Source organism: Oncorhynchus keta, chromosome 1 (genome assembly GCF_023373465.1).
Source record: "Oncorhynchus keta strain PuntledgeMale-10-30-2019 chromosome 1, Oket_V2, whole genome shotgun sequence".
Lineage (NCBI taxonomy): Eukaryota > Metazoa > Chordata > Actinopteri > Salmoniformes > Salmonidae > Oncorhynchus > Oncorhynchus keta.
This window is the reverse complement of record NC_068421.1, coordinates 26,038,802-26,064,406: the sequence shown is the minus strand read 5'-3', so window position 1 is coordinate 26,064,406 and position 25,605 is coordinate 26,038,802. Positions and strand designations below refer to the sequence as shown.

Sequence of the window (25,605 nt, the reverse complement as noted above, 5' to 3'; positions counted from 1 at the left end):
ATTCCATGTCTTAGGTCAGTTAGGATCACCACTTTATTTTAAGAATGTAAAAGGTCAGAATAATAGTAGAGAGAATGATTTATTTCAGCTTTTATTTCTTTCATCACATACCCAGTGGTTCAGAAGTTTACATACACTCAATTAGTATTTGGTAGCATTACCTTTTAATTGTTTAACTTGAGTCAAACGTTTTGGGTAGCCTTCTACAAGCTTCCCACAATAAGTTGGGTGAATTTTGGCCCATTCCTCCTGACAAAGCTGGTGTAACTGAGTCAGGTTTGTAGGCCTCCTTGCTCGTACACACGTTTTCAGTTCTGCCCACATATTTTCTATAGGATTGAGATCAGAGCTTTGTGATGGCCACTCCAATACCTTGACTTTGCTGTCCTTAAGCCATTTTTCCACAACTTTGGAAGTATGCTTGGGGTCATTGTCCATTTGGAAGACCCATTTGCGACCAAGCTTTAACTTCCTGACTGATGTCTTGAGATATTGCTTCAATATATCCTCATCATTTTCCTACCTCATGATGCCATCTATTTTGTGAAGTGCACTAGTCCCTCCTGCAGCAAAGCACCCCCACAACATGATGCTACCACCCCCGTGCTTCACGGATGGGGTGGTGTTCTTCAGCTTGCAAGCATCCCTCTTTTTCCTTGAAAACGTAACGATGGTCATTAAGGCCAAACAGTTCTATTTTTGTTTCATCAGACCAGAGGACATTTCTCCAAAAACTCCCCATGTGCAGTTGCAAACCGTAGTCTGGCTTTTTTATGGCGGTTCTGGAACAGTGGCTTCTTCCTTGCTGAGCGGCCTTTCAGGTTATGTCGATATAGGACTCGTTTTACTGTGGATGTAGATACTTTTGTACCTGTTTCGTCCCACATCTTCACAAGGTCCTTTACTGTTGTTCTGGGATTGATTTGCACTTTTCGCACCAAAGTAAGTTCATCTCTAGGAGACAGAACGCGTCTCCTTCCTGAGCGGTATGACGGCTGCGTGGTCCCATGGTGTTTATACTTGCGTACTATTGTTTGTACAGATGAACGTGATACCTTCAGGCGTATGGAAATTGCTCCCAAGGATGAACCAGACTTGTGGAGGTCTACAATTTATTTTCTGGGGTCTTGGCTGATTTCTTTTGATTTTCCCATGATGTCAAGCAGAGACACTGAGTTTGAAGGTAGGCCTTGAAATACATCCACAGGTACACCTCCAATTGACTGAAATTATGTCAATTAGTCTATCAGAAGCTTCTATAGCCATGACATCATTTTCTGAAATTGTCCAAGCTGTTTAAAGGCACAGTCAACTTCTGACCCACTGGAATTGTGATACAGTGAATTATAAGTGAAATAATCTGTCTGTTGTCACGTTCTGACCTTAGTTCTTTTGTTATGTCTTTGTAGTCTATGTTGTGGTTTTGTGTTTGGCCTGGTATGGTTCTCAATCAGAGGCAGGTGTCATTCGTTGTCTCTGATTGAGAATCATACCTAGGTGTCCTTTTCCGACCTGGGTTTTGTGGGTGATTATTTTCTGTTCTGTGTTTTGCTTCACCGTTCAGGACTGTTCGTTTAATTGTTTTTGTTCAGTGTTCAGTATTCTTAATAAAACAATATGGACACTTACCACGCTGCGCATTGGTCCTCCTCTTCTTCCACCCACGACGATCATTACATCTGTAAACAATTGTTGGAAAAATACTTGTGTCATGCACAAGGTAGATGTCCTAACCGACTTGCCAAAACTATAGTTTGTTAACAATACATTTGTGGAGTGATTGAGAAACTAGTTTTAATGACTCCAACCTAAGTGTATGTAAACTTCCGACTTTAACTGTAAGTACAAATGATAACCCATGTCATAATAGAGAAATGGCAAGAGACATGAGGGCATAGGTAATGGTAAAAATTGGAAATGTACGTGGCGCTTTTTAAATAATCATGCCAATATACATAGCATGCTAATCATATATTCTACAGCTGGTTGTGTAGTCTTTCATTTATTGATTCACTTTCAATATTAGGTGTCAACCCAACTTTATGATACTACTATAAAGTATTTCGTTTTTTCCATGTTTTGATTGTTTAGCTGTAAAATCCAGAAAATTAAAACGACAACAATTACAGGGTGAATGGCTCAAAGGCATCATTTCTTTACAATGAACAAACAAAGATATCAAATGTTTTACAGGCATATGTAGTGTTTGAGCAACTGAAAGTCAATATGGTGACATACTGTAACTTGTTAAGCTGTGGTAACATTACCACCCGGCACAGCCAGAAGTGGACTGGCCACCCCTCATAGCCTGGTTCCTCTCTAGGTTTCTTCCTAGGTTTTGGCCTTTCTAGAGTTTTTCCTAGCCACCATGCTTCTACACCTGCATTGCTTGCTGTTTGGGGTTTTAGGCTGGGTTTCTGTACAGCACTTTGAGATATCAGCTGATGTACGAAGGGCTTTATAAATACATTTGATTTGTTTACTCCTTCCACAGATGCACATGTGGATGGATGAAGGGCCGGGGACCACTGCACTGACTGACAGGCAGAATAAGGGCTTTCAGTGAGGGCTTAGTGATTCAAACTATGATCAATAACATCAGAGGGCAGTTGAATGTTTTTCGTATTCTGTGCCCTTCTAAAATAAAGGGGGGGATGTTATAGTGTGTATATGTTTTATTAAAACCTATATTCTTATCACTGTTTTGTGAACAGATAGTCACAGATTATGATAATGTGGAAGCTACATCTTGAGTGTCTATTGACCTCACTTGTTCTTATGTGGAACAATTTGAGGACAAGTGAATTTAGATAAATAGTGTCTCTCTGAACAATATCTTTAAATATACACACTGAACCACTGAATAGTTATATTAAAGCATACAACTGACTAATAATACATGATATTGCATGCCTGCTTGATATAAAATGTTTTACAAATGGTTTGAATAGCTGGGATACATTGGTTCGTTCACTGTAGTGAAGAGTCAAGACACCCCCCGTGTGGCCATGCAACTGACTTGTTAAGACAAATACAGAAGTGATTTGACCACTATGTTCTCGCTGCAAAATATATTTAGAAAGTGCCAAGAAAACAACCCAGTTCTGATTAAAAAAAACAAATGTTATGGATTTAAAATACACATTATCTGTTTTTATTTTCATCAGCAGAACCAGAAATTGAAGAAATGTTCTACCCCCTGGGGGTTATATTGAATTGAATGATGCATCAAATGTGCTACAGCAGGCTATGGTTCCAGACATAAAACAACAATCTTCCCCCAGGACACTTCACCTAGTGATTATCCTAGAAAAACCGGCAGCATCTATTGTGTTTCAGTCTGTCTTGACAGGTAGCCTTTGATCTGTGTGATGGTTCCTGTAGTCACAGCTTCAGTCATAATGTACATGGCTTATCTGGAGCAGCCAACGAGTATTGCTTGCATCTGACCCGGTCAGGGTATGACCACTCCTCAGTGAATCACCAGAACATCCTCCTCCCTCAGCTCAAAGTGGGTCTTGTGCTTGTCAAAGAGCTGTGTAAGGGAGCTCATGTACATGGCGTGGTAATGATTCAATTCTTGGCTGGGTGAACTGATCTTGGGCTTCTCCATGGGTTTTCCAACTGAAAGGCAAAATAATTTTATCAGTGTTACTCACCCCAAAATAGATAAAAAATGTACCTGAACTCCCCACATACATACCTTAATGGTTGCACTTTGTTTTAGAGGAACAGAAATTACTAAGAAATTACATGGTCAAATGGTAATTACATAGTAATAACATATAAATAACTTTTCACACATCCCGCTACTATTTCTAGGGAACATGGTAAGCTTACCAACTGAGTTGATGGGTTTGGAGAAGGGGACCAGGCCCCAAGTGTCAGGGGAGAAGAGGCCCCGGCCCTGAAACACACAGGGGGCAAAGCCCAGGATCTTCTGTAGCCTCCTCTGGATCAGCCTCCACCACGATCCCTCATTCAGTATCAGCTGCTTATAGACATCATTCTCTCCAAATGAGTACACAGGCACCAGGTCAGCCCTGTTAGACAATAACACAATAAGACACAACACAACATAGTCAGTCTCACCTCCAGATGATTAGTTTGACAGTCTGTTCAAAGTGTATCTCCTTGAATCAATGTAGCTTTCTGGTGTGGATTGTTTGTGTATACCAAAGCCAGTTTCACAAAGCCCTTGCGGTTCTTTAGGGTCATACAATGAACTCCTAGAGTACAGTACCGAGATTCAGCTGCCCCTCCAACACTAATAATGACTGCATTCCCTGTTCCATTACATGACAGAATGAACTCCAGAGTGGCGCGATTCACAGGACAAACCCCTGAAGATTAATAATGAATCACTATTTTTAGGAGCAACATTTACAGAACTACTCAATCATATCTATAAATTAAACCTTTACTGTCATTGGAGTTAATTAATCTACAATGTATGTCCATGTTACGAACAATCACTCATTGTTTTAGTATGGGTTGAGACTAACCAGAGACCAGTGTCCTCACCTGCAGACACCAGGTACTCTCTGGCTAATGGCATGTGGAAGTTCCCAGCCAGGGTAGCCACAAATGGTGTTATTCCAGGGAACTTGGCTGAAAAACCATTGGACTCAGTTGGACTCAGACTCAGTGCTCCAATTCCATGTGGGTGGTAGCCAAGGATGTAGTTTCGATTGGGCAACAAGTTGTGAGTCTTGATAAGCTGAAATCACAAGATTGTTAAATATGAGACTCAACATTGAAATTATACTAAATAGCAAATATTGTCTTGAACAACAGTTAATTTGAAATGTGACATCAGTGTGCAGTTACTATCACTCACTCGGATACAGTCGTTGTCTCGGTAGTAGGTCCACGCTGTCCAGTTCCTTACACACGAGACCCTTCGGCCAGCTAGTAGTCAACACACCATATCATCAACAAAAAGCTACAGTAAGTCTGAAGAGCAACCAGTGCCCTACTCCAACTGTATTCTCTGAAGTAGCGATGTAAATGTAGCGATTAGCTTGCCTTGTTTGTGTGTTCCAATCATAGAAGAGCCAGATGGTACATGAGGCTGTGACACACCAGAGGTCAGTCCAGAGGAGGTACAGCATCACCACAGAGCATATAGGGCCTGGTCCAACACAGACGCCAGGGAATGAAACACAGATTCATTTTGCATTGACAAACATCCTATTAAAATCTGTAAAAATACAAAAAAGTATACAAAGAAGCACACAAGTTTAGAGAATCATATATTACTATTTGTGCTGTGTCATAGCCAGTTAGAGGTTTTACAACCCATTAAGACCATGGTGCCATGTTTATGCCCTCTAGTACCCAACAGTTTTCCAAGAAACCCAATAAAAGGCTGGCCATTTTATATGCTAAACATAAATAGAAACCAAAAATCCAGTGCTTCAGCCATTTTACAGTGAAGAGTTTAGAGCTCATCAGGGAATCTCACCCATGATAAGGAAGGAGACGATGGACTGCATGACAGAGAAGACCTGGACCTGCTTCTCCAGCCTGGGACACCAGGCCCAGCGCACAGAGAGCAGGGCCGACAGGATGACGGAGCCAGTTCCTGAAACACATCACATTAGGATTGATTAAGTTTAATGTCAACCCTTTGCTAGTTAAAATGCAATCATATTCTATTCTCATGACCTTGAAAACTACAAAAAATATGTAACCAATATCCCAAAATATTCAAGAAATCAACCAAATGTAATTAATAATGAATGGATTTATACTGGAATGGATTAATTGCACCCCGTAAAACTGATCTTACCTCGCAGGACACTGGTGTATGCCACAAGTATTGCCTTAAAAACCACAATATTGAACATAGAAAGCCAAAAATGTTAGCAGTTAACAGGCAATACAACTAGTGATCTCTATTACAACCCATGACATCAGTGCTCTCACACTCAGTTGAGCAAGTTTATACTCCTCAAGGGAGGGGCGACAGTGTGAAGGGTGCTGGGATTGTCACAGAGAGCATTGTGTACTCTCTTTATTAGTGCAGGGGACATCTGAACATTGTCCTTGTATATTATCTGTTCCATTATGTCAAAATGACCCAACTGGGCTATGTTGCCTCTCTTTAGTCATATTACATGCCATTTATAAACTACGTAAGCAAGCATCCTGGTCTCATGGACTAGGCGTAACATAGTACATGTAAATCCAGGACACTCAAATTAGTGTGGTATGTTAAGTTTGGTATGGTTACATAAAACAGATGGTTAGTTATGCCAGAAACGAAAGTAGGGTGGTTGGTCAGGGTGAACATCTAGCAACCCAAAGGTTGCGAGTTTGAACTTCATCATGTAATTTGTCATTTATAATACGAAAGGAGTGATGCACATCCACATATTAATACATACCTTAATATGAAACGTAATATCATACTAAATGATGAAGTGTTGTGGATTTACGTACAGAATAATACAACATTCTCTGAGACCAGGTAGAAGCAAGGGATGAATTGGGTGTCAATGATGATTGTCAACTAATAAAGGAAATGTGTCCGATAGTAAAATAAAACAGAAAGGTAAATGGATTTTTCTTTGATTGAACAAATGTGTTTTCACTAAGCAATCAGTCCATGGATCATGGCATCAAACTCGAAATTAACAGATACACAAGCTGGGAAAATCCAATGGTAGTCATAGGGTGAGAGATTCCATTCCAGCGCTTTGAGACAACGTGTCTCATAGACTGTCCTTGGTTCATAACAGCTACTGTAACAATTAACAGCATGTCTTTGTTTTGCAATGATCCTGTAATCTTAACATTTTTTGTTTAATAAAGGAAACCTTGACCCCACATTGAAACCAATGAATGAATCATGGTGAAAATAAACATGAAAATGTATCTTGCATACTGTACATATTTATAAGGAGTTTTCTTTGAATCAAGTATAATACAATAAATATTGCCACCTGAATTATATTGGCAACGTTTCCTTAGTTAATGTATAGATTTAAACAGATCACTATGAGCAAAGACAGGTCGGCTATCCATCAATGCCACTTTTAGTCTCATTAATGGAGACAAAAAGCCTAAATGCATTATAAGCCTCATAATGGCTTATTCAATAACAGTCCCACATGATATGAAACCTAAACAATTGTGCAATTTACCCGTTCACAAAGCCTATCTAATAGGTCCCTCCATTATAATTGATGATACTTTGCATCTCTCAGCCACATGTAAATGATTTGAATAATGCCCTGGTTGTTCCAACTGTTTGTAGCTTTTTCTATCCCTCTGTGTTTCTGTGTTTGTTCCCAACGGTGTCTCTGCGACTGATATTTGTGACCTTTACATTCTCAATAAAGTAGGACTACTCACACTGAATCACACCCCAATAGCCTCAAGCACCATAGGTCTACTTATAATTATTCAGTATTGATGCTAAGCTATATATACAAAGGTATGTGGAAATCTGGAATTCTAACGGACGAATCTGGGAACCCTACCTGCCCCAATGCATAGTGCTAACTTTAAAGTTTGGTGGAGGAGGAATAATGGTATGGGGCTGTTTTTCAAGGTTTGTGCTAGGCCCTGTAGTTCCAGTGAAGGGAAATCATAATGCTACAGCATACAATGACATTCTCAATGATTCTGTGCTTCCAACTTTGTGGCAGCAGTTTGTGGAAGGCCCTCTCCTTTTTCAGCATTACAATGCCCCCGTGCACAAAGCGATGTCCATACAGAAATGGTTCAGTGTGGAAGAAATTGACTGGCCTGTACAGAGTCCTGACCTCAACCACATCAAACACCTTTGGGATGAATTGGAACATCGACTGTGAGCCAGGCCTAATCGCCCAACATCAGTGCTCAACCTCACTAATGCTCTTGTGGCTGAATGGCAGCAAGAACCCGCAGCAATATTCCAACATCTAGTGGAAAGTCTTCTCAGAAGAGTGGAGGCGGCAGGGTAGCCTAGTGGTTAGAGCTGACAAGGTGCAAATCTGTCGTTCTGCCCCTGAACAGGCAGTTAACCCACTGTTCCTCGGCCGTCATTGAAAATAAGAATTTGTTCTTAACTGACTTGCCTAGTTAAATGAAGGTAAAAAATAGCAGGAAAGGGGGGACCAACTCCATATTAATGCCCATGGTTTTGGAATGAAATGTTCAATGAGCTGATGTCCACATACTTTTTGTCATGTACTGTATTGAACTAAAGCCTACTCACCGAGCTTTAGGCTATAGACATACAGGTAACTGCCAAAATAAAGTAAATACCAACATAAAGTTTCTTAATTGGGCATTGGTGGCATAGAGTGTCTGGAACACTATTGGATGGATACGACACTATTCTTCCAAGAGAAATTCTACAATTTGGTGTTTTGTTGATGGAGGTGGAAAACGCTGCCTCAGGCACTGCTCCAGAATCTCACATACTGTAAGTGTTCAACTGAGTTATGATCTGGTGACTGAGATGTCCATGACATATAGTTTACATAATGTTCATGCTCATCAAACCATTCAGTGACCACTCATGCCCTGTGGATGAATTGTCATCTTATGGGGGCATAGCCATGGCAGCCAAAATAAGGGCCGAAATAATGTTCTGCCAAACATTTTTTATACATGACCCTTAGCATGATGGGATGTTAATTGCTTAAATAGGACAGGAACCACACCTGTGTGAAAGCACCTGCTTTTAATATACTTTGTATCCCTGTACATCTCCCATCATACATTCTAATCTACAGTTTGTGAGGGCAGAGCTAAACTATACTGTACACTAGACCGAGGTCGGCAGTGTATGTACATCATCCACGGGAAAAGAAGGGTTAACCAGGCAGTGTCTCCTCCCTCTTTAAGGCCTAGACGTGACCGACCCAGGTGACAGTTCACAATGCAGACCCAGGGCATTTTCTGAGGTTTTACAAAACGTAGCGGGGTGGGGTCGCTCTGATGCGCAACCAGAAAGCCGATCCAGACCGCGAATGCAATGTGCTCCACACAGCAAATCCAGTCTATTTCAATTTAAATTATTTTAACTGTGCAGAACTAGTAGCCTACAAAGGTCTTTGTCTATTTGTATTATAAGACTCATACATTTCTTACCATCTAGCAAGCATCGTAGGATTTCTGAAAAAAATGAGACATAGGTGGACAAGTACATTTTCCTGACTGGACAGCATTTGAGTGGGTGCAGGGAGCATCATTTCCCCGTCTCCAGTCCGTGAGTAGGACGTTCTTCCAGGACTCTCATCAGTAGCCTAACACTTCGATTCAGATTTGAAGTACATAGGTTATTCTATCTCCATCGTTGATTATGGCATGGCCGTGCATCACACGGGCTTGCTGCATTAACCGCTTCTGGAGTGAATTAGACAAAGCGGACATCGCCGTGCCTCTGGTTTTCACGAAATATTCGGATGTGGCCGAGGTGCAACACCTCCACCCCCAGCCTCCATCTAGACAGAAGAGGACCGGACCTATCACCATAGAAACCCAACCTTCTCACAGTGAACCGGGGGCGGTGGCGGCCAAGGCACCGCCCGCGACTGGTGCCGCATCAGGAAAACATGGCTGTAGTGCGTCTGTGATGCGCCAGGATTTCAGGGAATGGAAAGATATACGCCCGGAGCCCAGCTACAAACCCAAGAATGAATATCACCCCTCGGCGACTCCTTTCAACAACGTAACCCAGTATCAGAAGGATTATAAACCATGGCCTGTCCCGAAAAAGGGAGACCACCCCTGGATCCCCAAACCCAGCCCCACTGCCTCCTCCGGTGCCCAAGAAGGAGGCGTTGGGACCAAATTGGAGCATGCAGCCACAGAGCCCGAGAGCGGTGTGGAGAAGAGTGAAATTGAAGAAAAGGTGCAAGAGAAAGAATCCATAGAGAGGAAAAAGAAACCAATGAAGGAGAAGAGTGTAGAGAAGAAAGTGAGTGCCAAAACGGAGGGACAGCCACCAGCAGGTGGCACTGTGGAGGGGAAAGGAAGGGCAGCAGCAGACGCGCTGAACAGACAGATAAAACAGGTCGTCTCAACTGGCACTGGCAGCTCTTATAGGTGACGATCTGATTACTGCGGGACTATGTATTTTCATTTAATGTTTATTATTGAATTACTTTATGTACACATTTTCTGCCTCTGAAATATATTTTTTCACAGTTTAAATACAGTATATCAACCATAAATTAAACATGGAATGTAGGCCACAATTAACTTTATTGTGGAGCCCAAAATGATGTAACAAGACATAACACAATATTTTGTGTTGCTTAGCCAATACTCAATGTACAATTAATTACACAACATCTTAATATTGCATTACAGTAACTACCTAAATACATGCATCAATTATTAATCAATTGTATTTAAATATTGTGCACATGTTGGTAAGATAAGAACATATTGTGCACAACATTTAAATACAATTGATTAACAATTGATGCATGCATTTTTGGTAGTTACTGTACTAGCAGTAGCAAAGCCAAGATGCATGTAGCCTTCAGTCTATTGACAATAAAGTGCACATAATCCCTACTGGGCTTTATAATCTACTCAAGAAAGCCCACACTGCCTCTACATCATGAATTGTACGTGTCAGTTTATTTCTAGATGAATCTTACATGTTTTTTTACTTTGATATTTGATATAACATATGTTCTCTCATTTCAGTGTCCTGTGATCATGATGATCGGACTAATATTGTCGTAGGTAGCTGCTGCAGCATTGATTGTCCCCTGTTTCATCCTCCTCTATTACCAGATCAATACAGAAGCACATCATGTCAGGGCCAAGGCAGGAGCTCTGGATATAATCATGTCTACTGTTCTCAACCTATCCCTAATGCCTCTCTGGGGGGGCTCTCCCTTTGTTTCCCTCATTTTTGACTGCAAGGTCAATGAGTTTTTGTGTCAAATATGGAGAGAGTTTTGCAGCTGTCGTCTGTGTGTAAAAGTAAGCATAATCTCTGTGTTGTAGTTACTGTAATGGGCAGTAAAGAGACTAACGAGTCATGCTACACTCCCGGTGTACACTTTGGCTGTAGACCACACTTTGGCTGGTCAATTTCCTCCCACCGATTTTGGGCAACAGCAATGTTTGTTTGGGATTCATAATAAATCTTAGTGATTTGTTTTATGATGAATTAATACAGTGGCATCTAGACAAAACAACAGTGGAACTAATGCTGAGTTTGCTGATTCATTGATTTTCAGGAATGAGTTCAAGGCATACAAAGATGTGAAGCCAGTGAAGTTAACCAAGCCCCAGTCTCAGTACAAACCTCCTCTGGATGAGAAGGACAAGACCAGCCTGGAGACCAGCTACAGCGCCACCTACAAGGGGGAGCAGACCAAGGTGCAGCCCACTGACAACAAGTTGCTGGAGCGCAGGAGGATACGCAGCCTGTACAACGAGCCGGGCGGCAAGGAGACCACCAAGGTGAGCCCACATCAACATGCATATGACACTGAACACTAACTATGTTATGTTAAAATGTGTATCTAATTGCACAAAATACATGTTCAATTTAGAGTTTTCCAACCTGTTGCTGTGACGGGCCAATTCATGTTTATGTATTTATGTCTAATTGGAAATTAAGATAATGCAAATTACACTTCCAACTGCATTAGTTATTCTGGACATGGTTGTTTTCATGTATATGTTCTCCTTCAAGCAATATACTATTTTGATTTAGATGCTACAATAATAATGATTGAGATCATCACTGTTGCGTGTTCCATGGTCCTAATTACTTTGCAAAGTTGTACAGCATAAAATCCCAGAGGAACTGTCTAAACTACAAAATGAAGATAAGCATTAGCACATCACAAAACTAATGTAATCAATCAAGCTTAATTAAATCTCCACGTGCATGTTTGTGCGTGGTAGGGAAGTCTCATGTGTCTGCATGCTATGTTTATATGGCCCCTCCCTCTCTCACTCTTGTAGGACTGTTCTGAGACTGAGAGCAGCTCTATTCTAGATCTGCTGTAGTCAGGTGTGTTGTCAATTTCTTCTGGAAGGCATGGAGGTTAACCTCAGATTAACTCACGCCTTGATGAATGCACCTTAACCAACAGGACTAGGGTCACATTAGCCACCAAACTGACAGATAATTCAATCCTTCTGTAAAGCTATCAGCCACATCTTCAGAGTTTGGAATGCCTCTCTCAAGACCACCAAGAGAGCTTGGATTCATTAAATGAATGTATTGTTTTGCATGACATTTCAACTCTCAGTTCTTTGGTTTGATTGGTGTCAGAAGTGGCACTTTATACAAAAGGCAAACATCAAAATTTTCTTTAAAAAATAAAAAAAATAGTTGAATGACCAAAAATATAGTCTCGTCACAGGGAAATAGAATAAGATTGTGCATATTAAGTTAGTTGTTCTTATACTAACCCCAATTTTATACTGTAAATTTGTATTTTAGACACAGCCTTTGTGTTGTGAAATTCATTTTTCTAAGCAGAGATTTTGTTACAATAGACGCAAGTGGTTTTCTTTCATTGTAAGTGCACTAACCACGCATTGCAAATATTACCAACAAGATGATGACATTTGCTATTTTATTTTTATTTGATGTTAGTAACAGGAAGGTATGTATTGCATGCTCATAATAAACATTTACTGTAACATCTCCAGGCAATGAATTACCTTAGAGATTCATGAGCTCTTTGTATTACTGTATCATACAGTATCTTTGCAAAGATGATACTGTAACCTGGACTGATGACATTTTGGCTGCATAGTTTACTTCCAGTTTTAGGAGGATGTCAAGTACAAACTGCCCTCGTCTCTGCCCCTATAGGTGGACAAGACAAAAACCAAACCAAAAAAGACACCAACAACAACGAGCAAAATGGTGAAAAAGGTGAAAGAGAAGACCATCGCTGGTGCACTGTCAACCAAGAAGAAAACCTCCACGAGCACCAAACCAGACGAGTCCAAGCCAGGAGGAGTTATCTCAAAGAAGAGCAAAGAGATAAGCAATAGACTGGCTGAGGCAAAAAAGTAAAAACAAAACATCTCTGCACTACTTAATTTGGGGAATTAAAGGCTGCCTAAAGAATTAGAGAACTCTCATCCATTTGGTCTATCTCTTTCTCTTTGTCTTTTCCTTCATGTTCCTCATCTCTGTGTATACATACTAGATGTGGAGCTTTTAAGTTGACAGTTTGACATCTTCACCATGCCCTCCTTTAACTATAATGCTTTGTTTGTGTGTGTGTGTGTGTGTGTGTGTGTGTGTGTGTGTGTGTGTGTGTGTGTGTGTGTGTGTGTGTGTGTGTGTGTGTGCGTGCGTGCGTGCGTGCGCGTGCGTGTGCGTGTGTGCGTGCGTGTGTGTTTGCGTGCGTGTGTGTGTGTTTGCATGCGCGTGTGTGCACTTCCTCTCTGTTAAAACTCAGCACCTTTTTTGCACATTATTTTGTTGCATTTGTCAAACCTTTGTAGAAAGAATGATTAACCATTCTAAAACAGAGAGACATTGATACACAGTGTGTGGCTCTTAAACGGCTGTTGAAGGCAGTGAGAGGTTTAGCTTTTTTTTCTGACTACCTATCATCATAGTGATGATGGATTCTCTATGGTTCTTCTTTTCCATCTCTTAGACGGCATTGACTATGTGGTCTCTGCAGATATAAAATCTTAACTACTGTAGCGTTTCCTGGTTACAGTGACTGCGCTCTTTTGACCAAGATTTAACATCATTTAATATTTCATCATATTCGGGAGGATATCTGGTTTCATAAATTTGGTTGCTAAGAAACCAATTGAACTGTAATGTAATTGCTACAACTTGCATGCAAGGCCCTATTTGTGGTCCCAAACTAGCTTGTAATTGAAATCATTCATGATAAATCAAATGGAGGCAAACCATTTCCAGAATAACTGCATGTGTAGTCATAGTCTGATCTCATACCATAAGTGTCTACACAAACAAACAAGAAAACTGTCACTGACTTACAGTACAAAAGATGCACTTAGTACTCTGGTGCCTATTGAAACTGTTATGTCAACCCACCAGCTTTGTAGTTCTGCCTTCACACACATGGTTCTACTGCCTTCTTCAATGTGAGAACCACTCTGTCCACTTTCCAGTTATTTGATACAGTATGAAAACTGATGTATTTCTGATAATATAACCCTATTTAATGATTCGTCGTTATTATAGTCATTACAAAGCTGTGATGCTATTGGTGTGCAAAAACATGTATAATGTAAAAAATAAGCATATGTATGATATAGGACATAGGAAAACCTACTGTATTTACTCAATCACCTCCACTTTCTTCAATGGGCTCAGTAGTTAGGTGTAGAAAGATAAGGAGGGGGCCAGGATAAGAAGATCAAAACCACTTTTTGGAACATGCAGCTGTCTGTCTGGAACCATTGATATCACATCTATTCACAGTGAGTGCTACTCTGAAATCATCTCACCCTGTCTTTCTCATGTCTGTGCACCTGCAGTCCGCCAGTGTGTTACAGTATGTGGCAGTCCTCTCATATGCTGCTGTGTGTCTGCTACTGTCTATTGTACCCCCAGACCACCCTGCTCTCTAGTGCCTGTCAGGGTTCAGTGTGTTAGACCTCCGCAACTCGCCGGCTCCTAGAGCCTGCCCCCCCAGTACAGTAACTAACGTGCTGAGCACACCACACCTCGGTGCTATTACTCTCTCATCTATATGCTGTCAGTTTGATGCGAATGTACTCGAACCGTGTGAAATGAAGACGATATGATGTCATTTACTGCAGATGTGTTGTGATTGTGTGCTTGTATTCTCAGCTTGCTCTGAATGAACTAATTAAAAATGTTGAAGCAGAATCTGAATGTTGTGACCTATTATCATGATAGAGTATTAGTTAATGCACTTGAAGTCTTGAACTGGCCCATAGACACTCTCTCAGACTCCTTCAGAAGAGGTAGTGGTTTTTATTACGCTACATAGACAAAGAGAGATTGAAAAACCTATTGGAAAATGAGGGCACCAAAACTGCCTCTTTTTATTTTAGTGGACATTAAAGATTCAGAGAAATGATGTAAGGTCCACTGAAGATGGTTTGGTTGCTTTGCTATTTCTCATTGGGTGGTACAATAAAGTGTTTGTTATGGCAGTGGTATTCACGTTCTGTCAAATTACAATTATTTAATCATATAAGCATAAAGTACAACTTGAACAAAAACATGTGTTACAATTGGTAACACAAGGAACACTTCCCACTATTGCTAAATGAGGAGCAGAAAAGCATCATCAGGAATTAGTTCTGAGATATAAATGGCCCCATCAACAAGAAGTCAACAAATTATTTTGCTTCCCACAAACAAAAGGTGCCCTCAGACAACTGCAGCTATAACATGGAAACAGTAATTGATTGCTTTCCTAGCCAATCCAATGAAGGACTGAACACATGCAGTGTCTGTTGTTTGTCTGTGATTCAGTCATCCTGATGTAAAACCTCCTGAATAATTAAGTTGTTATGGGCCACTATTTGGAGAGCTGTATTGAATATTTAATGGAGGAGCAAAGATGGCAGTGGAACTGCCTAATGCAGAATCCCCTGTTTGGCCAGAAGTATCTTCACGCACATAGCTTGCCATACTGTAGACCTTTTACAAGAATAAAGGTGATGTTTAATTATTTTAATCTACATTCACCAGGTCCACGCTAGCTGACTTTGTATCTCCAATTGGGTAAAAAGTAAAACATTAGTGCTCCGTCTTCAAACGGATGATCAGACATTTCTTCTTCCTTTACCTTTTGTAAAGAACAAGGTGATTCTATAACAAATGTAGACACTCCCACATTCTGCAGCTATTTAACTGAGAGACTGGACTCAGTGGAGACATGAGACCTATTAATGAATAATGAGCGAATCAGGAAAGGACTGATCTGGAGTGACAGACAACTTCTCCTGTCTGGGAGTTAATACCAGGGAACGTCAGTCTGTCTGCCCCAGAGAAGTCTAGCCTACCAGGACTGCCCCTGTTGCCATGTGAACAGTCAAGACCCCACCAGTATAATCATTTTTGTTTATTTATTTCATCTTTGTTTAACCAGGTTGGCCAGTTGAGAACAAGTTCTCATTTACAACTGCGACCTGGCCAAGATAAAGCAAAGCAGTGCGACAAAAAGAACAACACAGAGTTACACATGGGATAAACAAATGTACAGTCAATAACACAATAGAAGCATATGTATACAGTGTGTGCAAATGAAGTAAGGAGGTAAGTCAATAAATAGGCCAATAAGTGGTGAAGTAATTACAATTTAGCCATTTACACTGGAGTGATATATGTGCAGATGAGGATGTGCAAGTAGAAATACTGGAGTGCAAAAGAGCAGAAGAAAACAAATATGGGGATGAGGTAGGTAGTTGGTTGGATGGGCTATTTACAGATGGGCTGTGTACAGCTGCAGCGATCGGTAAGCTGCTCTGACAGCTGATGTGTAAAGTTATTGAGGGAGTTATAAGTCTCCAATTTCAGTGATTTTTAACATTCGTTCCAGTCAATGGTAGCAGAGAACTGGAAGGAAAGGCGGCCAAAGAGGTATTGGCTTTGGGAACGACCAGTGAAATATACCCACTGGAGTGTGTGCTACAGGTGGGTGTTGTTATGGTAACCAGTGAGCTGAGATAAGGCAGAGTTTTACCTAGCAAAGACTTATAGATGACCTGGAGCCAGTGGGTTTGTCAACGAATATGTAGCGAGGACCAGCCAGCGAGAGCATATTGGGGCGGCAGGTAGCCTAGTGGTGAGAGTGTTGGACCAGTGACCGGAAGGTTGCAAGATCAAATCCCTGAGCTGACAAGGTAAAAATCTGTTGTTCTGCCCCTGAACAAGGCAGTCATTGAAAATAAGAATGTGTTCTTAACTGACTTACTAAGTTAAATAAATATGGGGCTTTGGTGACAAAACAGATGGCACTGCAATAGACTGCATCCAATTTGCTGAGTAGTGTTGGAGGCTATTTTGTAAATGACATCGCCGAAGTCAAGTTTTTAGTCAGTTTTACCAGGGAATGGTAAAATGAGTGCGAAATAGGACGCCAATTCTAGATTTAACTTTGGATTGTAGATGCTTAATATGAGTCTGGAAGGAGAGTTTACAGTCTAGCCAGACACCTAGGTATTTATAGTTGTATACATATTTTAAGTCAGAAGCATCCAGAGTAGTGATGCTTGTCGGGCGGGCGGGTGTGGGCAGTGATCGGTTGAAGAGCATGCATTTAGTTTAATATGAGTCTGGAAGGAGAGCAGTTGGAGGCCACAGAAGGAGTGTTGTATGGCATTGAAGCTCATTTGGAGTTTTGTTAACACCGTGTCCAAAGAAGGGCTAGATGTATACAGAATGGTGCCGTCTGCGTAGAGGTGAATCAAAGAATCACCCACAGCAAGAACGACATCATTGATACATTGATATATCATGTAGTCTGTACTAAGTGAAGGAGATTGGAGGAGCGAATGAGGTGCTTGTCTGCAAAATAGAATCACCTTCCTCCAAGACGAATACAGGTATGTTTAAAGGCACATTCAAAATGAATAATATAAAAATACAAATTAAATGTTTATTTAAATGATTTTACCAAGCCCTCAATCATGCTGATTATTAACTGAACAATAATAAGACTGCTATTTTTTTTTAAATGAGCCCTTTATGAGTTTTAGGGCTCCCGAGTGGCACAGCGGTGTAAGGCACTGCATCTCAGTGCAAGAGGCATCACTGCAGTCTCTGGTTTGAATCCAGGCTGCTTCACATTTGACGCACAATTGGACCAGCATCACCTGGGTTTGGCTGGAGTAGGCCATCATTGTAAATAAGAATTTGCTCTTAACTGGCTTGCATAGTTAAATAACAAAACATTTTTTGTTCTTTTTATGGGTTCATGGCATTGCACTCACACTCTGACACAGGTGATGTCATGGTACTATATTCAGTTATCAGACAACTGTGGCTTCTGGTGGATTTTTTCAGTACTCTTATCCACTGCAATAAGATCCAGGCCATTATGCACTCAGTGAAGTTGCACACTTACACAATAGCACTTTAAAACAATATATTTAATTCCCAATGCAATAGTAAATGTTTTCTCCAGATCCAAACCTTATTATTCCTGTTTTCATGAGTGACAAATCTTAATTCAGGGATTTTTGAAAGTCGGGACAATCCTTGTCCGGCATGGAAACTAGATTTTTATACTTGATTTTTTTATATATCTTTTTTTGCATTATTTGACCTTAAAATACATTTAGGGGAATTTTATTAGAGCAAAGACTTGATTTTGAAATTGTCAAAATATTTGTAATATTATTAATTTCCATGTCGGCTCTATACCCAGAAATGCCCTGTCACGGCTGGCTGAAGGACTGGACCAAGGTGCAGCATGGTAAGCGTACATTTTCTCTTTATTCAAAAATGACACCGACAAAACAAAGAACAAAAACCAAACCGTGTAGCTTTGGGCTATGTGCCCTGAACAAAGACAAAGTTAACTTCCCACACAACAGGTGGGGGAAAAGGGTACCTAAGGATAGTTCTCAATCAGAGACAACAATAGACAGCTGTCCTTGATTGAGAACCATACCAGGCCAAGACATAGAAATATAACATAGAAAAAAGAACATAGACTACCCACCCCAACTCACGCCCTGACCAACCTAACACAAAGACATAAAAAGAAACTAAGGTCAGAATGTGACATGCCCTTACAAAGGATCCCAATTTCAAACTCTCCAAAAAAAGCGTTTAACGTTTTTAAAAACAAGCAATAATGAATACTAAATGAAAAAATATCGTATGTAGTTTCTTCCAATAGCCCTCTCTGACTTTAAAGAATATTTCTCTCAAAACTAGGAGATTTGGTCAACATTGGCAGATTTGTCTAAAACCCTAAATTAATCATGAATGAGCAGGGACAGCTTCACCATCAGGACACCTTCTTCATGTCCTCATTACCTGTAGTGCAACAAGACAACTCACGGTCTGTAAAGTTCTCTCCTTTTGATAGATTTAAACAAACCATATTAAAATCACCATTGTCACAATCATAAACTGTCAACTCCATCTGCCGAATAGATTAAGATAGGACATTATATGATTAGGTTTTAGAGTCATAAAGAAACTGAGGATAAACTTAGCATATTACTTGATTGAAGAAGAAATATTTTATTTTTTTGTCAACTCCGTAAAACATCAACTCCGTCAGATTTTTGTCTAAAGTCAACTCCGTCAGAGTGCTGAAAGATCTGATAGTATGGTTATATTTTTACCAGTGTTTGTATTAAACGTTTATTTTTAGAAGCTGTTTTGAGTATTTGTTATTAGCCTCGTCAATGGCTTGTCAACTCACTGATGGCTAACCCTCTTAATATCGATCTTTTTGTCAATATTCAGCAAAAAAATATTTTAACATTGTTGCAACATATGCTTAAACTACTGACTTATTTGCTGTGTTAGACCTAAGGGTTATTGTTTGCTTTCCAAATGTTGTTTTATGTTCTGAATCTAGAAAAACATGTCAAAATGCTAACGAAATTAGCCTTGGAGCATTATCATATCATATTTCAATAATCTAATGTTCGAATTAAACAATCAAGGCCTTTATTTAACACTTGTTGGATAATAAATATTTGTCTGACGGAGTTGACATCAATCCAGTTGAATTTTATAAAACAATTAAAGAATTAGGACGTTGTTCCTTTACATGGTGTGATAGCTGATACTTTTGTCTATCAAAATATATAATTCAAATGTTATTAATATTCAATATCTTGATATTTTTGATCTGGTAAGAATAACATCCTTGTAAATAGTCATTGGACACCACCTGTCTGTTGTGCTCTGTGTGCTGGAGGTTGTATGAGGTCAGCTTGCCAGTTGCTTTCCTCACTGCGGTGCTGACCAGAACGACAACCCCGACTAACAAAATCAAGCCCAGCAGAACTCCCAGGACTATGGTCGCCACTTTCCAGCCTTCTCCCGGGGCCGTTGATATCTGGGAAACTCCTACAGGGAAAAACAAATGTTTGGTCAATGTCTGTAAGTAACTACTGAAAGGACAATATTAGATAAGCAGCATCCCACATAAAATAAACAGAAGAAATTAGTGAAATCACAACTAAGTCACATACATTAATTCAACTAAACAAACACCATCGCCATGTAATGCCAATTCACACAAAAAAATGCAATGTTTTAAAGATACTTTTCATGGTAGTTATGGCGGTTATGTCCAGGTGTTTACAGATAGTGCCCTGTAGAGCAGTCTGGAGAGCTCTTTCATCCGTGTAAATATTCTCATTAAAACCACACATCATCCTAACTACCACACTACCCCTCTGAAAGCCCACCACTGTCATGTCAAAGGATGGCTCTGTCAGAACACGCCGTATTCTGGGGACAACCTAGATGTAAAAAAATAGTAAAGTAGATGTCTACATACATTTTGAAGCAGAGGACGTTAGTGTACCTATGCACAGCTTCCCAGGATTAACAGGATTCTGATCTATCAAACCAGGATAGCAGCTACACTGCTGGCTGCCTCCAGGACCAACCACACACTGAGCAAGTGATGAACACAAACCTTTGCATGGATCTGCACCTGGAGTGATATTTCCTACAAAATAGTGAGTAAATACTGCTTAACTGGAGGTACTTACTAGGGTATTACAGGGTAATAACAAATGCTATTCCGCTGGTAATTACTCTTGTATAAAGTACTTATTTAATGTAAAGTGTAGCGCACATTTCAAGCAACAAAGTTTTCTTACTCTTGCAGTCAGTTCCCGGTACGGTTGGATTTTTGTCATGGAATTTTGCCTTGCATTCACATGTATGTGAAGGTCCCTCTCTGATACAGCTGGCATTTTTTGAGCATGTGTAACTGCCTCTTTGACAGATATCTGCCTCTGTAATAAAGTAATAAATGAAGTTACTAAAAGCCACTAAATACACATGGCGATATGATAACCACCTGGTGTGAATGTAGACTTGTGTTATACCTAGATATACAAATCTATCATTCAATTGATCCAGAGGATCAATATTTCTGTTTCTTAAATATTTATTCCAAAATCACATGTTTGATTAACTAGCATAGAAAATATCATTGTACGTAGTTATTGGAATTGAACCTTTTACAGAGGTGATATTCAGATCCACTCCGAGTGCAGATGATTTCAGCGCATTGATGACGCTGTTCTGCACGTCAGAGGTTGACAGGTTGACCTCCAGAGCAGTGACCAGATCAAAGTCAACGATCACACTTCCTCTGCGAACACCAGTCACAACAATCACCATTTCTTTATCCCTGATAAGGTCCCGGTATTCCTCCGGGAGATTGTTTTCAACCTTTAAAGAAACATGTGCATTTAAATCATACAGGGTTACATTATATGACTCAAATGAAAAAGCAATTATAAAAAATGCTTAGTGAATATTTACCTGCATGGTGAAATTTGTTACAAAGTCTTTGTAAAGTTTGCTGGATTGATTTGTATAATCAGACACAAAATCTCTGCCTGGAATTCGAGTGAAAGATTCATAGACCTTTCCAGCTTTTGGAGAAAAAAAAGATAAATTAACATTCACCAAAAGAAATGTCCCATTGTACTAATTTGATCTATATATTTTTTTAAACAAAAGTAGGTTCTTAGTGAATTTAAGCAGATTACTTGAAAACATTTTGACATACCAGTGATTATGTTTGCTGAAATGTATTTCTTGATACTGCAGGATAAGTACTCAATATTCAGAGTGTACATGGTTCCAGGAGTAAGGTCTGAGAAAACAGCTTTGGTGGCTGAGGTCTCACTCTGGCTTGAGTTGGAACCAGACTCCAGCTTCACTTTGTACTGTATCTGCTGGTCCAGGTTAATACCTGTCCAACTCACACTGATTAACTTACTGGTGATTTTCTCCAGCCTGATGACATTCACCAGAGTTTCTGACACTGAAAACAAATGACAATAAATAAAGGTAAAATAATTCTGTGTATGTACAGCAATATTTTCACACATTTCAATAGTCGTTGGTATCAATTTGTAAGTTAAAACATAAATAATTCTATACTATGTCTACTACTTTTGTTATTAAGAATCATATTATCTTATGATGGTTTTTGAGAATGAGTGCATATAATCTTACCGCATTCTGCAACAGTGGTTTTGATTGTTGTCACCAAAGTAGTGTCTCTGAAAGTTAGTCCCTGTGAGGGAGTTGAGGGAGTGGATACTGCTACAAATGTTGAGGTTCTTGTTATTACTGTAGTAGTACCACTTGTTGACGGCATTATTGGTCTTAGAGTAGTGACATCACTTGTGACTGTCGATGTAGCAGTGGGAGTTGTGGCATCACTTGAAGTGACTGTGGATGTAGTTGAGGGAGTGGTGGCATCACTTGAAGTGACTGTGGATGTAGTTGAGGGAGTGGTGGCATCACTTGAAGTGACTGTAGACGTAGGTGAAGTAGTGGTGGTATCACTTGAACTGGATGTTGATGTAGTTAAGGGAATGATGGCATCCCTTGTAGTGACTGTTGATGTAGTTGAGTGAGAGCTGCCATTACTTGAAGTGGGTGTTGAGGGAGTGGTGGCATCACTTGAAGTCACTGTTGATGTATTTGAGAGAGTGGTGGCATAACTTGAAGTCACTGTTGATGTATTTGAGAGAGTGGTGGCATAACTTGAAGTCACTGTTGATGTAGTTGAGGGAGTGGTGGCATAACTTGAAGTCACTGTTGATGTAGTTGAGGGAGTGGTGGCATAACTTGAAGTCACTGTTGATGTAGTTGAGGGAGTGGTGGCATAACTTGAAGTCACTGTTGATGTAGTTGAGGGAGTGGTGGCATAACTTGAAGTCACTGTTGATGTAGTTGAGGGAGTGGTGGCATAACTTGAAGTCACTGTTGATGTAGTTGAGGGAGTGGTGGCATAACTTGAAGTCACTGTTGATGTAGTTGAGGGAGTGGTGGCATAACTTGAAGTCACTGTTGATGTAGTTGAGGGAGTGGTGGCATAACTTGAAGTCACTGTAGATGTAGTTGAGGGAGTGGTGGCATAACTTGAAGTCACTGTTGATGTAGTTGAGGGAGTGGTGGCATCACTTGAAGTGGATGTTGATGTAGTTGAGGGAGTGGTGTCTTCATTTGAATTGGGTGTTAATGTAATATTACTTGAAGTCAATGTAGTAGTGGTGGTATCACTTGAAGTTACTGTCAATGTAGTTGAATGAGTGGGGACATTACTTTGAGTGACTGTTGATGGAGTGATGGCATCACTTGAAGTGGGTGTTGGTGTAGTTGAGGGAGTGGTGGCATAACTAAAAGTGACTGTTGATGTAGTTAAGGGAATGATGGCATCCCTTGTAGTGACTGTTGATGTAACTGAGGGAGTGGTGGCATCACTTGAATTGACTGTTGATGTAGTTGAGTGAGAGCTGCCATTACTTGAAGTGGGTGTTGAGGGAGTGGTGGCATCACTTGAAGTGGATGTTGATGTAGTTGAGAGAGTGATGGCATCACTTGAAGTGGATGTAGACGTAGTTGAGGGAGTGGTGGCATCACTTGAAGTGACTGTAGATGTAGTTGAGGGAGTGGTGGCATCACTTGAAGTGACTGTAGACGTAGTTGAAGTAGTGGTGGCATCACTTGAAGTGGATGTTGATGTAGTTGAGGGAGTAGTGTCTTCATTTGAATTGGGTGTTAATGTAATATTACTTGAAGTCAATGTAGTAGTGGTGGTATCACTTGAAGTTACTGTCAATGTAGTTGAATGAGTGGTGACATTACTTTGAGTGACTGTTGATGGAGTGATGGCATCATTTGAGGTGGGTGTTGATGTAGTTGAGGGGTTGTGGCATTACTTGTAATGAATGTTGATGTAATATCACTTGAAATTACTGTTGATGTATTTGAGAGAGTGGTGGCATCACTTGAACTGACTGTTGAGGAAGTGGTGGAATCACTTGAACTGACTGTTGAGGGAATTTTGGGAGGGTTGACATCACTTGAAATTACTGTTGATGTAGCTGAGGGAGTGGTGGCATCACTTGAAGTGGGTGTTGGTGTAGTTGAGGGAGTGGTGGCATAACTAAAAGTGACTGTTGATGTAGTTAAGGGAATGATGGCATCCCTTGTAGTGACTGTTGATGTAGCTGAGGGAGTGGTGGCATCACTTGAATTGACTGTTGATGTAGTTGAGTGAGAGCTGCCATTACTTGAAGTGGGTGATGGCCGAGTGGTGGCATCACTTGAAGTGGATGTTGATGTAGTTGAGGGAGTGGTGGCATCACTTGTAGTGACTATTGATATAGTTGAGGGAGTGGTGGCATAACTAGAAGTGACTGTTGATGTAGTTGAGGGATTGGTGGCATCACTTGAAGTGACTATTGATATAGTTGAGGGAGTGGTAGCATAACTAGAAGTGACTGTTGATGTAGTTGAGGGAGTGGTGGCATCACTTGAAGTGACTGTAGACGTAGTTGAGGGAGTGGTGGCATCACTTGAAGTGACTGTTGAGGGAGTGGTGGCATAACTAGAAGTGACTGTTGATGTAGTTGAGGGAGTGGTGGCATAACTTGAAGTGACTATAGATATAGTTGAGGTGGTGGTGGCATCACTTGAGGTGACTGTTGAGGGAGTGGTGGCATAACTAGAAGTGACTGTTGATGTAGTTGAGGGATTGGTGGCGTCACTTGAAGTGACTATTGATATAGTTGAGGTGGTGGTGGCATCACTTGAGGTGACTGTAGACGTAGTTGAGGGAGTGGTGGCATCACTTGAAGTGACTGTAGACGTAGTTGAGGGAGTGGTGGCATCACTTGAAGTGACTATAGATATAGTTGAGGGAGTGGTGGCATCACTTGAAGTGACTGTAGATGTAGTTGAGGGATTGGTGGCATCACTTGAAGTGACTATTGATATAGTTGAGGTGGTGGTGGCATCACTTGAGGTGACTGTAGACGTAGTTGAGGGAGTGGTGGCATCACTTGAAGTGACTGTAGACGTAGTTGAGGGAGTGGTGGCATCACTTGAAGTGACTGTAGACGTAGTTGAGGGAGTGGTGGCATCACTTGAAGTGACTATAGATATAGTTGAGGTGGTGGTGGCATCACTTGAGGTGACTGTTGAGGGAGTGGTGGCATAACTAGAAGTGACTGTTGATGTAGTTGAGGGATTGGTGGCATCACTTGAAGTGACTATAGATATAGTTGAGGTGGTGGTGGCATCACTTGAGGTGACTGTTGAGGGAGTGGTGGCATAACTAGAAGTGACTGTTGATGTAGTTGAGGGATTGGTGGCATCACTTGAAGTGACTATAGATATAGTTGAGGTGGTGGTGGCATCACTTGAGGTGGGTGTTATAGTTGAGGGATTGGTGGCGTCACTTGAAGTAACTATTGATATAGTTGAGGTGGTGGTGGCATCACTTGAGGTGACTGTTGAGAGAGTTAAGGGAATGATGCTATCACTTGTAGTGACTGTTGATGTTGTTGAGGGAATGGTGGCATCACTTGAAGTGACTATTAATATAGTTGAGGTGGTGGTGGAATCACTTGAAGTGACTGTTGATGCAGTTGAGGGAGTGGTGGCATCACTTGAAGTGATTGTTGATGTAG

General features: G+C 40.6%; 3 protein-coding genes across 8 annotated transcripts; 1 reads left to right on the top strand and 2 right to left on the bottom strand.

Annotated features, from left to right (window-relative positions):
- Positions 1 to 2,081: 2,081 nt before the first annotated feature.
- On the bottom strand, positions 2,082 to 9,237 carry LOC118358328 (diacylglycerol O-acyltransferase 2-like). 3 transcript variants are annotated; one of them, XM_035736059.2, is made up of 8 exons: positions 5,795 to 8,765; positions 5,468 to 5,587; positions 5,029 to 5,134; positions 4,841 to 4,913; positions 4,525 to 4,720; positions 4,181 to 4,343; positions 3,841 to 4,055; positions 2,082 to 3,624 (listed from the first exon to the last, which is right to left on the bottom strand). In XM_035736059.2, exons 1-8 carry the CDS (start codon positions 5,850 to 5,852, stop codon positions 3,473 to 3,475), a joined length of 1,083 nt encoding a protein of 360 aa, XP_035591952.1. In that variant the 5' UTR covers positions 5,853 to 8,765; the 3' UTR covers positions 2,082 to 3,472. The 3 variants fall into 3 exon arrangements, 1 of the variants encoding a protein (XP_035591952.1); XR_008137234.1 differs by lacking the exons at positions 2,082 to 3,624; positions 4,181 to 4,343; positions 5,795 to 8,765 and adding an exon at positions 9,091 to 9,237 and having other exon boundaries at positions 3,898 to 4,043; positions 4,841 to 5,134; XR_008137245.1 differs by lacking the exons at positions 2,082 to 3,624; positions 4,181 to 4,343 and having other exon boundaries at positions 3,898 to 4,043; positions 4,841 to 5,134; positions 5,795 to 8,177.
- LOC118358223 (microtubule-associated protein 6 homolog) lies at positions 8,932 to 15,111 on the top strand. Of its 2 annotated transcripts, XM_035735919.2 has the most exons (4): positions 8,932 to 10,047; positions 11,202 to 11,427; positions 11,938 to 11,986; positions 12,800 to 12,944. In XM_035735919.2, the coding sequence occupies exons 1-3, from the start codon at positions 9,302 to 9,304 to the stop codon at positions 11,980 to 11,982; spliced, it is 1,017 nt and encodes a 338-aa protein (XP_035591812.1). In that variant the 5' UTR covers positions 8,932 to 9,301; the 3' UTR covers positions 11,983 to 11,986; positions 12,800 to 12,944. The 2 variants fall into 2 exon arrangements, with proteins under 2 accessions (XP_035591812.1, XP_035591728.1); XM_035735835.2 differs by lacking the exon at positions 11,938 to 11,986 and having other exon boundaries at positions 8,936 to 10,047; positions 12,800 to 15,111.
- A 3,267-nt stretch (positions 15,112 to 18,378) lies between these two features.
- On the bottom strand, positions 18,379 to 24,490 carry LOC118358077 (mucin-13-like). Of its 3 annotated transcripts, none has more exons than XM_035735549.2 (7): positions 22,136 to 24,490; positions 21,684 to 21,941; positions 21,434 to 21,546; positions 21,124 to 21,340; positions 20,761 to 20,898; positions 20,460 to 20,606; positions 18,379 to 19,996 (listed from the first exon to the last, which is right to left on the bottom strand). In XM_035735549.2, the coding sequence occupies exons 1-7, from the start codon at positions 22,278 to 22,280 to the stop codon at positions 19,737 to 19,739; spliced, it is 1,278 nt and encodes a 425-aa protein (XP_035591442.1). In that variant the 5' UTR covers positions 22,281 to 24,490; the 3' UTR covers positions 18,379 to 19,736. The 3 variants fall into 3 exon arrangements, with proteins under 3 accessions (XP_035591442.1, XP_035591515.1, XP_035591601.1); XM_035735622.2 differs by having other exon boundaries at positions 20,574 to 20,606; positions 22,136 to 23,831; XM_035735708.2 differs by lacking the exon at positions 20,460 to 20,606 and having other exon boundaries at positions 22,136 to 23,831.
- Positions 24,491 to 25,605: the final 1,115 nt, after the last annotated feature.

Coding starts and splice junctions, on each gene's coding strand:
- LOC118358077 (XM_035735549.2), bottom strand. CDS start 22,280: ATGCCGTCAACAAGTGGTACTACTACAGTAATAACAAGAACCTCAACA. Junction 21,547..21,683: donor TTCAGCAAACATAATCACTG/GTATGTCAAAAT, acceptor TTTCTCCAAAAG/CTGGAAAGGTCTATGAATCT. Junction 21,341..21,433: donor TAACAAATTTCACCATGCAG/GTAAATATTCAC, acceptor GTTTCTTTAAAG/GTTGAAAACAATCTCCCGGA.
- LOC118358328 (XM_035736059.2), bottom strand. CDS start 5,852: ATGTTCAATATTGTGGTTTTTAAGGCAATACTTGTGGCATACACCAGT. Junction 4,914..5,028: donor GATTGGAACACACAAACAAG/GCAAGCTAATCG, acceptor GTGTTGACTACT/AGCTGGCCGAAGGGTCTCGT. Junction 4,056..4,180: donor AAGGGCTTTGTGAAACTGGC/TTTGGTATACAC, acceptor TCTTATTGTGTT/ATTGTCTAACAGGGCTGACC.
- LOC118358223 (XM_035735835.2), top strand. CDS start 9,302: ATGGCATGGCCGTGCATCACACGGGCTTGCTGCATTAACCGCTTCTGG. Junction 10,048..11,201: donor GGCACTGGCAGCTCTTATAG/GTGACGATCTGA, acceptor ATTGATTTTCAG/GAATGAGTTCAAGGCATACA. Junction 11,428..12,799: donor GCGGCAAGGAGACCACCAAG/GTGAGCCCACAT, acceptor CTGCCCCTATAG/GTGGACAAGACAAAAACCAA.